The 15,214-nt window shown below is 37.3% G+C and overlaps 1 protein-coding gene across 1 annotated transcript in view; it reads left to right on the top strand.

The window, feature by feature from the left end:
- Window positions 1-6,237: 6,237 nt before the first annotated feature.
- The window catches only part of ZDHHC21 (zinc finger, DHHC-type containing 21), a 31,700-nt gene continuing 22,723 nt past the window's right edge, over window positions 6,238-15,214 (top strand). Inside the window, exons 1-4 of the mRNA XM_010001924.1 lie at window positions 6,238-6,434; window positions 7,239-7,337; window positions 10,255-10,366; window positions 12,073-12,211. Of these exons, the coding sequence (XP_010000226.1) occupies window positions 6,281-6,434; window positions 7,239-7,337; window positions 10,255-10,366; window positions 12,073-12,211 (504 nt within the window). The 5' untranslated portion in view covers window positions 6,238-6,280. The remainder of the gene's footprint in view (window positions 6,435-7,238; window positions 7,338-10,254; window positions 10,367-12,072; window positions 12,212-15,214) is intronic.

Raw genomic sequence — 15,214 nt, 5'->3', positions numbered from 1 at the left:
CGCTGCGGTGCGCGCGGGACCTCCGCTGGGCCGCTCTGCAAGTCTGCGCGGCCGGGCGGGAGGGCGGCCTTGCCCGGGTGGCCTTCCACCTGGGAAACGCTGCTCCCCACATCGAGAGCGGGGGGAGGGAAGCCCCCAGGAAGCTGCGCGGATACCTCACTGTCTAGAAAATAAAGAGACGCTGTTGCCATTTCCGTGAAACTCTAAAATGCTTTTTTTTTTTTTTCCTTCCTTTTTCCGAATGGCGAGGAGGGCGTTCAGCGCCTCAGAGGCGGTGACGGGCGCGGTGTGTGGGCTTTCGGGGCCCCGCACAAGGAAGTAAAGTGCCCTCTGCCCTTTCTTCGTGTCACACTTTCGTTTTCCAGCTGCAGCAGGTGGTGACATAGAATTCCGGGTCTCGGTTCCCTTCACACTGAAGATCCAAACAGTGCTGTGGTTTATAAGCGCTACGTTACTTGTCTGCAGGGGGCTTGTTGGGTCAGCAGTGTGTGAAGGTGGTGTTCATGGGGTTTTTTGCAATGAGGACAGTGTTTCTATGCATTAATATCAAGCCACATCCCACTCCAAGCCCGTGTGGCATCTCATGCAGGCAGTGGGTGTTTACAGGTAGGTCTTGCAAGATCCTATCTATAAAAAGAATTGGATGGGAATGAATCACCTACTTTAGCCGACTTGTCAACAGCCACCATACAGTGGTACCGAGATTTCTACTAGCAGCCATCTTCTGCCAAGATGTGCCAGATATATGGGGTTTTGTTATGGCAAAAACATGCTGTTGCTTGTGTTAACTGATTTTTTCTAGTACTAGTTATGTTAAATGAAGAGCTGTGAACGGCATAATGGCAATTCTAATCTGACACTAGATAACATCACATAAGTCACTTCTTTAAAATGTAGTTGAAAGTAATTTACTTGTTTGGCTCAAGTAGGGTTTTTTTTTCCAATCAAAGTGTATTTTTAGTGTTACATCAGTAACTGTAGTGTATCAGTAACCGTTGGCAGTAATTCTTAGGATTTCAGGAAAGGTACAGGTCTAAAACCACTGCTAGATCCACAAATTGCAGAGGCTGATGATTGTTGCAGCCTTGCCTGGGCTGTAACAAATGTACTGTTGTGTTTCTAATGATTCTACTCTCCCATCCTTTTTCTGTCTCCATTTCTTAGGATACAGACCTTATAGAAAGTGGTGCTTTTCTCACTCTAGAAGTGCATTTTGTATAGTCCAGTGTTGTTCAGTTTGTGTGGGGTCTTAAAATTGAATTTCATAGTTAACTAGGCTATGAGTTACCGATCTGTGTCATTCTGTACTTGTTTAAGCACATGGGATGTTCTCAAAGTCAGATTTCATAAATCTGATTTTCCTTACTGAGGTAGAAATCCAGGGCTAAGGTGAGGCAGAATGTATTGAATTTGGGGTTTTAGCTATGTATCAATGTAAAAGTGCAAGAAGCAGGATTTCATCAGAACCAGATGTCATGATTCCCAGGATGAAAAATTGAGTAGTGCTTGTGTTGTCTTAATGTATGAAATAGAATTTTCTAAGTATGTATTGTAACAGTCTTTGTGTTGAGTTGTATATTTTTTTTGAAGTTTGAGTTCAAATTAGTCTATTAAAACAATCTCTGTTTCATGTTAACCTTTCTAGTTAGTGCAAAGCTTTCTTGTTTCTTTGAAGGTGACTTTCTGGCTACCTGTCTCATTCTGTGGTCTCATTATTCAGTGAACATTGCATCAGAATTTGAGGTGATAGTAGTGAAAAAATGCTGAGTTTATGATACAAGTAGTTGTACTGGGCAGAAAGAAAAAAGTTAGTAAATAATGCCATTCAGACATCCTGTAGTAAAAGTACTTTTTGGAAAGGCAAGAGCAATTCTTGATCATATAAGAAAGACTTTTCACGGCCACAGCTACTGTTTGCTTTTAAATGCTTTGTGCTTGAGACGTTTATTTAGAAAGAAAAAAAAAGGCTATAAGGGTAAGGGACAAGAAAACCAGAAAACCTCCAACATCAGTGTTTTGTATTTTATTCTACATTATTTTGTTGGACAATTTTTAGGCATTGCATATATGTATACTGTATGTATATGGATATAAATCACTCAGTTGTTTCTTTTCAGCTAATTTGTTGTAAACTTGCTCATAGACCTTTTTTCTTCTGTGTATCGTAGTTATGAGAAAATATGCATCCTAAAGAGCATGTGTTTGACATTGGTCTTCTTTTGATGTTGTATTTGAAAGAGTAAATATAGATTATTGTTTTTAAAAGTTTTTTAAAAAGAGAAGAATATAAATTCACCTTGTCTGTGAGTGAGATTGGAATCTAGTACTTTCTACCTAATCATCAGGTTGTGCATGTGTTAGGTGTTCTTTATTTCCTCCTCCACTCTTACATATTTATATGTGGTACATAAACCAAGAGGAAGAGGGGAAGAAACTCACTTTGGTGAGGGAAATGAGTATCTTAAGTGTTTATGCAGTATTGCTAACAAAAGTATGATGAAAAATATAACACTTAATTTGTCATTATAATAGACATGCAGGAATCAAGTGTTTCACAATTTAGAGCAAATAAAATACACTGACAGTAGTGCAGTTTTATAGAGATCTTTCTCTGAACACTCACATCCTTCTAAATGTATGTTAAAATTGTGAAATGTCCTAGAACTGGAATTTAAGGAACGCTAGTTATAATCAGCATGTCAGTTAGGACGTTAGAGGCAAAGGATCTGGGCATCTCTTTAAAAAGTTTGAGAGGAAGCTGTATCAGTGAGGTGCAGTGTGAAGAACAGAATAGGAGCTAATCTATTGTGTACTGCCTTTCAAACCAGTGACATTGATTACTTGAGGATCACACTGTTTTCTGTCTCTTTCAGAAAAGATACAGAAGGTGATGGTGAAAAATATCGCTTTCTTGAGAATGAGGCCTTTTTTTGCATAGTTCCAACTTTGTTGTAGAACTTGCTGTCCAAGGTATGGGGTTGGGGTGTGTGTGTGTATTTGGTTTTGTTTTGTCTTGTTTTCTGTTGTGTTGGGGTTTTTTTAATTATGAAAGTCAATAATGTACTACAGGAATATGGTAGGCATTGAGTTGTAAAAACTTGGGATGTATTTCCATTATAGACATTATTGCTTTCTGCAGAATCTCCCTCACAGCTTACTGCTCCCACAGTATACTTAGAAGGTCATTTGGAAACAAGTATTTCAGTATTTATATCTCTCTGTTTTGTTTGTTGAACTGTTATTTTCCCTTCTGAGGAAGCACTGTGAAATCATGGAATCTCTGCTGCTCTGGTAGGATGGAAAACAGATGTTTTCCTCAGTGGTCATTAGTGTTTCTAGCTGCCTCTGTTGTTTTTTTTTGTCCTCTGTGTTTTTGTCAGTCTACACGATCTCCCCTTCATAAATCCATGCCAACTGCTCCCATTCATCTTGCCCTTTACATGCTTGGAAGCAGTTTCCAGGGTTATTTGCTCCACCTTTTCAGGGATCAGGGTGAGGCTAACAGGCCTGTTGTTGCCTGGATTCTCCGCTTGTCCTTGAAAACAGTTGACACTTGCTTTCTTGACTGCTCTGGGACTCCATCCATCAGCCTAAAAATGTCAAACATAATTGAGAAAGGCCTGGCAATGACAGGTGTCACATCAGGTCTCATGAAAGTGTTATGTCCAGTTTGTTTGAAGTTTTCTTTATCTGATTCTCCTTCACTTAGAGAAAATCTTATTTGCTCCAGACTTTTCCACTGGTCTCAAGGGCTTGGGATTCCAGAAAGCAGATCTTACCTGTAAAAAGCAAGGTGAAGAAGGTGCTTTGGCCTTTTTTGTGTCCTTTCACTGGGTACACCACCCCATTCAGCAGCAGGCCCTTTCCCCTAGCCTTCCTTACCATGCTCATGTACCTCTTCAAGATTTTCATATTTTGACTTTCATATTCCTCACCAGTTTCAACTGCAGGTGGACTTTAGGTTTCTTAGCCCCATCCCAATACACCCAAGTGATATTTTTGTATGAAATGTGTACGTGTACTTGATGTAGCCCCACTTCACCTCTGTTTTCTTGATAACAAGATCGGTATTATCCAAAATATCCTGCATCCTTTGATTGCAAAGCCAAACCACCACTTCCTCCCTCAGTCACAGGTCACCACCTCCCACTCTCATTGTTCCTACTCTTAAGCCTTCCCTTAGGAGATTTAACAGCCTGTTGGCAAAGATACTTAGACTCCACAAAATGTCAGGTGGATCCTGCTTATCCTGTCCCACAGTTACTGATCCTCAGAGAAGGTCTTATGGATGTAAAAGCAGTGTCCCAGCTTTTGACACAAGCTACACAAGCACTTTTTGGTCTGTGAGATCTGTCTACTCATCTTCAAATCCTTCACCTTCACCAGCAGGATGGAGGAGACAATCACTACTTGGTCCCAAGGCCCTGGCCCTCATACTCCAAGCTATGTAGTCATGATTCATATGCTCTTGGTTTCTCCAGGCTTTATCCATGATGCCTCTATGAAAGAGCAGATAAGAGTAATAGTCTGAGGGCTAGACTACTACCAACCTCAGTAATAGCCTGTCCATGGTATCCGGGACCCAAGCCCCTGGCAAGCAGCAAGCCTTGCCAGGTGACAGGAGATCCCTCTGTCCCTGCAGCTGGGAGTTTTCTGCCAGTGTTCCTTCCCACATCTTGCCCACACTGGCACAGAACTTGGGCACAGCCACCTTGCAGTCTTCAGTGGACAGAGCTCCCTGTCTTTGCCTGCTGCCAGGACTTAGAACCTGATCTGTAGATCAGACCTACAAGCAGAGCATGAGCTGAAGCTTGCAAACTCCTCAGCTTCCTCAGACTTGGCATCTCCATGTCTGCCTTGACAAGCTAAGTCTCTGCCTTCATCTCCCTGGTGCAGTGGGTGTTTCTGCAGGGTCCTGGAGGGAATCTAACCCATCTCCTTTTCAGCATTCCTGATGTACAGTCTACTCACCTCCTCCCACAGCTTCTCTGCTTGGCGAGACAGATTCTCCATCAGTGCATGCTTAGAGGGATATAAAATATTTTTTAGTTCTAAACCTGCTGGTTGCCAAAGCTAACTTAAAATAATTTAAGCCAGTTCTAAGGGCACATTAGCTGTATTCAGTATGCAAAGTGGATTTGTCAAACAAGTGTTAGCAAAATTGATGCATTTTTAGGATAAAAATAAGCACTTACTACTCTGCTATACTTTGCGAATAATATTGCACTAGAGTACAGCAGACAAAGATTTATAATATACAATGCATAGGAGAAGTGTGGAAAAATGTCCTATTAAGGTCTGATTTTGATTAGAGATCTAGAAAAAGAAGAAAACAAGACTTTATTGAAACGTAATAACGATTTTATTGAAACAATAAAATTAAGCAGAGAAACCATGAATGCAAGTAAGGATAGACATACATGAAGCTAATAATCAAAAGCCCTGGAAACAGGTGTCATTGAAACTGATGGGTAGGAGAATAGCCTGGCGTTTATGTGTTAGTTGCAATATTAAAATATGTTTATGAAGGCAGCCAGACAAAAAAAGTAATAGTTGTAATATTTTCCTTGAAGGAAATATGAATAGTTCATATGACCTAGTGTGGTGTTTTTATGGAGATCAGTTAATGAAGCTCTGAAGTTCATACTGTAGGACTTGGTGGGCATTCTTCAATCTAGAACAAAAAAGAGTATTGTGGTTCCTTTCTCTTTTGGTTTCCTAATGCTATGAAGGAGTTGCTTTAAGCAGGGAAAAATGACAAATTCGTAGGCAAGTTTATGACTCTTTTAGCAAACAAGCTTTTAAAAATTGATCTGTAAATACATTTGGGAGGTGGGACGAATCCTCATCTAACATAAATCATTCCCTGTATTTCTTATTTGCTTTGCAACCTTTTAGTTTTGGTGGGAAACTTCTTTAACGTTTATATCTTTTGCTGCTGACAGTTGCTTGCTTTACCTATTACTTAATAGTTGTCCCAGGTACTTGTTTTACTTGCATCTTAACGATAATGTTACTTTTTAGCAAGATAGAATTAATTAATGAAATAATTAAATATTTCTCCTCTTGGTACTTGGAATAGTGTGTATGAAATGTCTGTAAGTTTTAGTTTAGTTCCTTAAATCAACAGCTGGCAGTTGTTGGGTTTCTTTCTCTTTGAATGTATGTAGAACCCTGGAGGTTGCATGATAGTAGTTAATTTACTTTTTGTGTTTTGTTTATCTCTCTAGGATAATATTTTTGTCCTGGGTTGTGACAGATTATTACCTGTTTGTATTCAATGGGACGAAGAATTCATTTTGTGGTTGACCCTCAGGGTTGGTGCTGCATGGGCCTGATTATCTTTGTCTGGCTGTACAATACAATCTTCATTCCAAAAATCATCCTTTTTCCTCACTATGAAGAGGGACATATTTCAGTCATGGCAATTTTGTGTAAGTCAATTTAACTTAGTAAAAACAGTGTCTTTGGGCAGTAGTTAACATATGTGAGGAAGGTAAAAAACTAAAGAATAAGGTGAAGGATAAGGGGCAAGATACAGAATGAGAGTACTGGGTTGCATCCTATGTTTTTGTGTTCTGAGAAGTTGAGATGTTTATCTCATTTATTTCAAAGGTGTAATGGTAAAACTTGATTGTGTGGAACCTGGGAAAAAGCACTAATATGGCTTTCAGATTCTGTAGCTAAAGCTTGGTGACAGAATTTCAGGCTCATGAGTCCTAATGCTTGTCATAATTTGGGGTGGTTGTACTGATGGTTGACAAACTGAGTTTTGTTAGTTTTGTCATATGCCCCTGGATGGGTCAGCTAATATGCATTATGCTAATAGCTTTTGCTGAACAAAAGGCTTAAATTATAACAGGCATCAGCTTTAAAGTGGAGGTGTATTATTGGGAATGTCCTTTCACGTAGGGGCTTTGAGGTCGTGAATGATTGATGTTTATTTGATAAGACAGTGGAGGAACTTCTTAAATGCAGTAGTAAGATCATAGTGGCATTCCACTGGTGCTATCAAAGCAAGTGTTTGCTGCTGCCTTTTCTTCTCCCTTTTTAAGACTGGAGAGTACTTAATATTTTAGACTACATAGTACCAAAAATTTATCTGGAATTTAATGAGAAGGCTGAGTAATTTCCAGTTTAGTGCTGCTGCATCTAGATTTTTGCTGCAGTGTATAGTAGGTATTTTGTACACCTGGAAAAGAATTAATATGGTGAATTTTTTCATTTTTAATTTTCAGGTTATTACTTCTGCTCTTTATTTTGTATAGCTTCATTGCTAAGAGCCTCAATAGCTGATCCAGGAAAGCTGCCTGAAAACCCAAAGATACCAATTACAGGTACATTAAATTGTTTCTATGTGTTTGAATAAAAGTTATTTTAATGCCCTCAAAATAATTAGGAATGAGTTTGATTTTGTGAGATTTGATTGAAGCCATGAGCTGTCTCTACTGAAATCTATATTCTTAACTAAATTAAAACTGCTATGTCACTGTTTTTATCTTGCAAGTTTCTAGCAGTTTACTCAAAACTTTTTTTTCAAAACTTGTATTCTGCCAGAAGTTTAGTTATGTAGAAATTTCTGCTAGGAAATTTTTCCATGGGAAGATGTTTTTTTGCATTCTAGACTTTCCAGCACACTGCTTTACTTCGAACTTGATAACATTTAATAAAATGTGTTTAGAGAACGTTAGTCATTGTAGTTCTAAGGCTTTTTTGTGAGTAAATTTGTAAGATGTTTGAACTGGTGGTAGAAGGAGCCTTTACACTGCATTTTACCTGTGCATTTTTTACACATTTTTTTCAATGACTTATATTTGTATGGGCGGTTAACAAATTTGACACTAATTACATTGTGTTACTACATAGTAGCAACCTAACATTTGAGAATTCCCTTCGGTTGTGGTGAATACAACTCCTGTATGTTAACCAGTACACCAGAAGCAGGAGGAAATTTTAAACCTTAATAATTCTCCACAGAGAAAGCCTATATTTTTCTTAACTGTTTGATGCTATTAAGGTCCTTGTCTAATGCTTTTACATAGCAGCTTAGAGTGGAGTAGGGCTATTAAACAGTACAGGCTTTGTCACAGCAACAGAAAATACTTTTTCAATGTAGAAAATGCATCAAATGCAGTGAGAGTTGAATATTTCTGTCATGTCATGGAACTTGGTGAATACTAAGTGACATTTTGCTCTCTCTTCCTGGTGTTAGTGAGAATCTAGGATAATGTGTTTGGAAACATGGTCTGTGTAGCTTCAGCACTGATGTTATGTGCACAAAGTAGGCAGCAGATAGTAGGAAGGGATATATCTACTGAGGATTCAGATGTGAAACACTGATTGCAGAACATCTCATGTCTGTTCTTTCTGTGCCTGGTAACTGAGCCTGTGATCCAGTAAGACAAATGGTGGCTCAGATTTGGGTTAAGCTGCAGAATGAACAGTATGCAATGCAAGCTGGAGAATCGAGACATTCAGTACAGTTACAGATAATTGCATATATGAATGAATGTTGATTTACCTGCAAAATACCAGGACTGCTACAAATTCCCTTTTTGCGCAACTGTTTATTTCTCTTTGAGGAGTCCTGTTGAATAGTTCTCCAGCTTCTTCATGATGCATTCATTTCATAACACAGTGGTGCTTCATAGGTACTTCAGAGGATGGAACACTTAGGCTTGACTGTGACATTATTATTTTGGTGGGTGTTAACTAATGATTTTTGTACTTTCTAAAGTAGCATTTCAGTTCTCTGGTGTTCTCTAAGTTGACAGGAAGATACATTTTTCGTGGTATAAATTATATTTTAAAATTAGGTTGGGGTGTTTTAGGACTCTGCTGGTAGCTGCCTTGTTAGGGAGTGACACCTTTGTGACACTGGATTTACTGGAACAGATTGTACATGTCAGTTTCCATCTGGCATTTCTACTAGTTTAATGATCTTGGATACTTGGCTTTTTTACTTACAGTGTCCAAATGTTGTTTTGCTGCAAGAAAGACAAGATTAGAGCTGCCTGCAGGTGGCTCAGAAGTGCTAAATGTAACTTTATTTTGTTTGCATAGAGATAATGCTTTACCATGTAGAATTTCAGAATACTCTACTGTAAAAGCTAAGCTTATTTTTTCCCCCTGGAATTTAAGAAATTTCTCTGCATCAGAAGGGTTTTATTTAGCTAGAAACAACGTGTCAAAGTATTTGAGATTCTTAGTCATGCAGCTGTTTTCTTTATAGACAGAAAATAAATGTTTTTGTGAATTGGACTATTACAGTGTTGGTGTGATTTATTTCCCGTGTGAAGATTAACTTTCCAAATATATAATCTGAATTCTCTTTTTTTAAAGCTTCCTTTAATTTGGATGGTGCAATTTCAGATAAATAATAACTGAGCTGAGAAATAGAATCATAGAAAGGTTTGGGGCAAAGGGGACCTTTAAGATCATCTAGTTCCAACCCCCCTGCATGGGCAGGGACACCTCCCACTAGACCAGGTTGCTTCAAGCCCCATATAACCTGGCATTGAACACTTGCAGGGAGGGGGCATCCACATCTTCCCTGAGCCACATATAACAGTGTCTTGCCACCCTCACAGGAAAGAAATTCTTCCTACTATCTGATCTAAATCTTCTCTCTTTCAGTAGCTCATGGTAGTTCCAAGTACTCAGTATCTCTGGAGATCACCTTAAAGAATCTCACACTGAGTATCCAGAATAGTGTATGTTTTTAAATACAAGCCTGTCCTCTGTCTGTTCCTTGGTTGCCTTATGTGTAAAATCGCATGTTACTTGAGATGGATGTCCACCTATGCTTTGATATGGAACATGCTCCTGAAGTGTTCATTTTTATTATTATTTTTTTAATTTTCGGTAGCTAGCTTTGAGAAATGCAGATAGCAATATTTCCTCAGAGGTTTTGGAACAGCCTGGAGATAGTACTGCAGTTCTTTGTAGCAGATACGTTTTTTCACAGTAGACATGTAAGAAAATAATTGAATTATCGTCTTCCTTGTTTGAGTGAGCTTTTTCTCTCTCCCTAGAAATATGCAGGAGGAGAGAGGATTTTGGAGAATAAAACTGAGCAGAATGATAGTAATTTCTACTGGTTTAATGAAGGTGACAGTGGGAAAGGTTTTTTTGTATGCTGCTTACCCTTCTCAAATCATAATAAATACTTTCTAAATCAGTAGCATACAGATCTATCATGAGTGTTTAAACCAAGTTTAAATCTCTCTAAGGTATCTTTACATTTTCACCTAGAACGAGAATATTGGGAATTATGTAACAAATGCAATATGATGAGACCAAAGCGTTCACACCATTGCAGTCGTTGTGGACATTGCGTGAGGAGGATGGATCACCACTGTCCGTGGTAAGACCAGGACAACCTGCTGTTGTTGTTGTCAGTCATTCAGAGCTCATGGTCTTGACTGTTGCTCATCTGTCATACTTCTTTCCCAATAATGCTTAATTTTTTAGGCTTTTAAAGCAGGGAAAGAACAGCTTTGAGAGTTTCTTGTATCTACAAGTAAAACTGACAGTAAGAACTGTTGCAGTGTAACACTTTATCATTGTCAAATTGTTATATGCCATAAAAATTTGGAAAATGCACATATTTTGTTCAGAGGATTGGAATTTTTACTCCTAAAGCTGATCATTGTGCATTTATTTCATTTGTTGCAGCTTAGTTTTTGATGCTGGGAAAATATTTTATGTAGGAAATTAAACAATATTTATGTTTCTTGAATTGAAATAAAATAGTTTCAACGTAAGAGGGGGTGCTATTTATAATAGTAAGAACAGATAATGTTTTTTTGGGTTTTTTTGGCTGCACTGAGTAGAAAATGTTATTGGCTTATACCATGCCCCACTTGTCATAGCCTCCCTGATTTTGTAGTAAAACTGCTTATTTTAGTGTTCTGTAACTAATTTCAGTCAAAATGAACTAATCTTGCAAAAATCTCTCTTCAAACTGATTGTAGCTTAAAATGAAAACAAACTTTTGTTAGTAGTTATGAGGTATTGTTTCCACCAAGACAACATTGATGAGCCACAGAAGAAAGACTTGACATCAGGATCCTCATGTGTTGATTTAGTGATTTTTCAAACTACCCTTTTTGTTAATTGTTACTCCAGGAATGGTGCCAGTAAAGCACTTTAGTGATTATGACTTAGCTTGGTGCTGATATCTGTGCCGAAGCTTTAATGACATTTCACACCTACCATATTTCTTGCATCAGTATAATTTATGTGAAGCAGACTGGACCTCGATTTCAAAGGTTTTAAATCTGGTACTTATTCTAGAATGCTTGTAGTTCCTTTACTCCCTTATGTTAGAATATGAAAGAGTTTCTGAATAGAGATGCCAGTTCTGTCTTCTGTATCTTAGGTTCCTTCCTAGGTCATGCTTACACGTCATTGAGATACCCTATAGTCACATTTGTTTCAAACCATTCATTTGTATTTCTAGTTTTTGGACTCTGCATAGTTCACAACGAGTGAAATGTGTTTAGCAGCAGAAGGTATACGTATTACTGAGAAATATTGTAGACTTAACAAATAATTTCGTTACTTGAGTATTACTTAAAATTGTAGGAGCAGAATCATAGAATCACAGAATGGTTTGAGTTGGACTGGACTGTAAAGACCATCTAGTTCCAAATCCCCTTCATAGGCAGGGACACCTCCCACTAGACCAGGTCCCGTCCAGTCTGGCCTTGAACACTTCCAGGGTGGGGCATCCACATCTTCCCTGGTCAACCTGTGCCAGTGTCTCACCATCCTTACAATAAAATATCTTTGTTGTTTGAATATACAGATAAATATGTCTCCTGCTTGAAGCAGTCATCTCAGTAATGCAACCTACAATTTAAGTGGCAGTGTAAGGAAATCACTCCTTACAGGAACTGTCATCTCTTTCATACAGACCATCGCTTTGACTAAGAATGGAGTGATTACTCAGTGGTTCTTACATTTACTCTGTAAATAATCATAACTTCTATTATTCACAATGTCATAACTGCAGTGTTAAAAGTATTTTTATTTCTGTTTTCATATGTACATTTTGTTTATTTGCAGGATTAATAATTGTGTTGGTGAAGACAATCATTGGCTGTTTTTACAGCTATGTTTCTACACTCAGATCCTTAGTTCCTATACACTGATACTTGATTTCTGCCATTACTACTATTTTTTGCCTCTGAAAAAAGAAAACTGGGTAAGGATCTGTTTTCTCCATAACATGAATAAATTGCTAGTACTGCAATGCAATTTATTTTGGTATGTAGTTACAACACCTTTCTGGTGGTTCATTTGTTGACGTGAAGAGAATTCATTTAGATGTTGTCAAGTGAGCAAATTAATTTATGCTAGCTAACAAAATACCATTCTAGAAAAGTATATTATTTTTATGTGTTAAAAACACAGTTGTTTTCTTAGAAATCTAGGAGAGAAGGACAGAACCAGTTAAGTTCCTTTAGAAGTGATTAGTGAATACTGAGAAGAAGCAAGGTGACTACTTTAGGTGTATGCAAATACTGTTTTACTTTCTCCAAAGTAGATTTATGTGTAGTATATGTTTTAAGTCCCTGTTTAAAAATGTTTATATCACCAGAAAAATTAGAAAAAACATATGATCACTCTGAAAGGAGAAAAATGTATGTTAGTTTGGAAGCAATATTTTTTGTGGCTTTGAAAAGATCATGTTGGTTCAGGGAGAATTAATTTTGGATTCTTGTACTTCAACTCTGCTATTATCATATTTTAAAATCTTGTAATTAGCAAAATGCAGTTGAACACAGTAACAGAGAAGACGGACTTACGAATTGGAATAGAGTAAAAAATTACAGGATTCCTTCCATTATGGAACTGTAGTTGTGAAATCCCTAGTGTTTATTTATGTCTATTAGCCATTAAGTTTAGAACATTCGAGAGCTTTTCTTGGAAGCTGCTAAATGCTTGGAAGCCTTAGAGCAGCAAAACTTGGTACTCTTTCTTTTGAAGAAAATATTATGAGATCTTGCTCTTAAAATAATACTAAAAATTCTACCCAAAATCTGAAACAAGCTTTGTATTTGTGCTGGACTATAACAAATACAAGCACACTAAAGAGAAAAACCTAGAAAACAAGTTTAAAACTTATTCAAAATTAGGTACATTCCAGATGTTCTTAGTGAAGAGACTAAGACCATCCCAGAAATTGGTAGTGTACTCTAAATTTTTCTGAGATTCTTTCTAAGTACTGAAGTGCTGCAGATTTCTTTATTCCATGTTGATGTGACACCTCAGAATACTCCTTACTAGTGATGTCACATCCATCTTTAAAGGCTGCTGGAGACTGGCCTTTGATTATGGATAAGGAAGGTCCCATTTTCCATTTTGCTAAGCAACTTCAGTTTGTTATTTTGTATCCTAAACAGTATAAAATACAAATACTACACTTTCTGAAGAATTTTACTTCTGGAAAAGAATGGAACATCGCCTTCCAAGCTCTCTGTTTGCTCCCTTATCAGTTTGCAGTGGATGTGATGTTCCAAGAAAGTATATAGGAAGATGACGTGTCAAAGGAGAGCTGAAAATGTGGGAAGACTGTACTCCTTGGGTCAGCCAGAGCTGAAAAGTTCTTACATTTGTGTTCATATTTACCAACTTTTTTATTATAGGCAATGTCCCAAGTTGAGGATTTTTGAAAATCTCTTTTAAAATGGCTTCTATTCTAAAGGAATTTCATTCTTTAATTTTTTCATCTATCTAAATATTTCCATTTAATTGGAAACAAGGGACTGTAGGAATACAAAAAAAAAGAGAAGAATGTGCTCTCTGCTTGGAGCATTGTTCAGTAGATTCTGCCCTGTAAAGTGAGACAGACCTGTAAAACTTGTCCTTTAAAATGGAGTTCTCATGTTTTTCACTTTGTTTCCAGTTTGGTGCAGATGGATTTTTAATACTCATCTCACCTTGTGAGAATTGAGTGAGCTATTTTGATTTGTTGTAGCTACATGCAAGTTAAAAGGGGTGTGAAATTGCAGCCTTTCTATCTTAGTGAAGAAATCTGTTGTCTGAGTAAAATTTCTCAGATACCTTACATTTTGAGTTTTTAGAAAGTTATTATTTTTGAAAGGTAACACTGTAAATGCCTTTACTTCTAGTTTCAATATCTTTGTAAAGTTTTTTTTTTTAGTATATGAACTAATTAAACCTGCTACCTTTCTGGGCAGAGTAAAATTATACTTTATGTATTCTGAAGGCTTCTTGTGCACGGGGTTTGCTGGTTTCAAGCAATAAAGCCTCTCAGTGATAATGATCTGACTACTGGATTGGGTATTGCAGTGGTTCCAGGAGTGTTATTTTCCAAAGATAAAATATTTGTATTAAATTGGTGGTGCTTCTTTAATAGTATTATTATTTTGTTTTTGTTGTGACAGTGCCCTGAATATTCTGTCTTAAATTAAGTACTTACAGAATATGTAGATAACAAATCCAAGTTCTGTTTGTTAGCCTTGCTTTTTAAAAGCAGGAAGAGTGGGAACCAAGCTTTGGATTGCAGGTGGTCTGTGCAAGAGAGGAGAAAGGAAATCATGTTTACTTCAGACACTTTACAACCTCTAAAAAAGTAATAACAGATAGTTATTAATAACAGTTAAAAAGATGGGTACCTGTAAAACTTTGTTCTTAATGGTTTAACTTGATGGTTATTTTCAAGTCTTTGGGAAAGAGACACACTTTTCATATCTAGCCTTTAGAAGATGTGGCAGGCTAGGAGGCAGAATATGTAGGCAATAATTATTTAAAATCAGTTTATAGTAGTTGCCTGTAGAGTGGACCAGGTTCCCATGTTTGACTGCCTAAATTTACACATAGTCATGGAAAAAAAAAGAAGTACCCTATTCTGTTTAATTTTATTTTCTTCTAGATGTGTGGGTTTTTTTCCCTTTGTGCCACAGAATAATTTGTCAGAATTATGTAATTTTGACATAAAATTAACAAGACTAATGGGAAGATTTGTTTACTATTACTTAACGTTTTTAGGCATGCATCCTGTAAGATTCTTTAGTTTTTGTATATCAACTAAAGCTGAAGTACAACAGCATTTCAGAGACCACAGTACCTTCTACTTTTCGTAGCATTGGTCAACCAAGAGCTGCCTGAATTGACAGAGGCTACTGTTTAGCACAAGCTAAATAATTATAATGATAGTTTTTTTCTAAAAAGCCATCTGGAA

This window comes from Chaetura pelagica, unplaced genomic scaffold (genome assembly GCF_000747805.2).
Source record: "Chaetura pelagica isolate M959 unplaced genomic scaffold, ChaPel_1.0 scaffold345, whole genome shotgun sequence".
Taxonomy (NCBI): domain Eukaryota; kingdom Metazoa; phylum Chordata; class Aves; order Apodiformes; family Apodidae; genus Chaetura; species Chaetura pelagica.
Note: the sequence above shows the minus strand (reverse complement) of the source record. Positions and strands in the feature narration are given on the sequence as shown.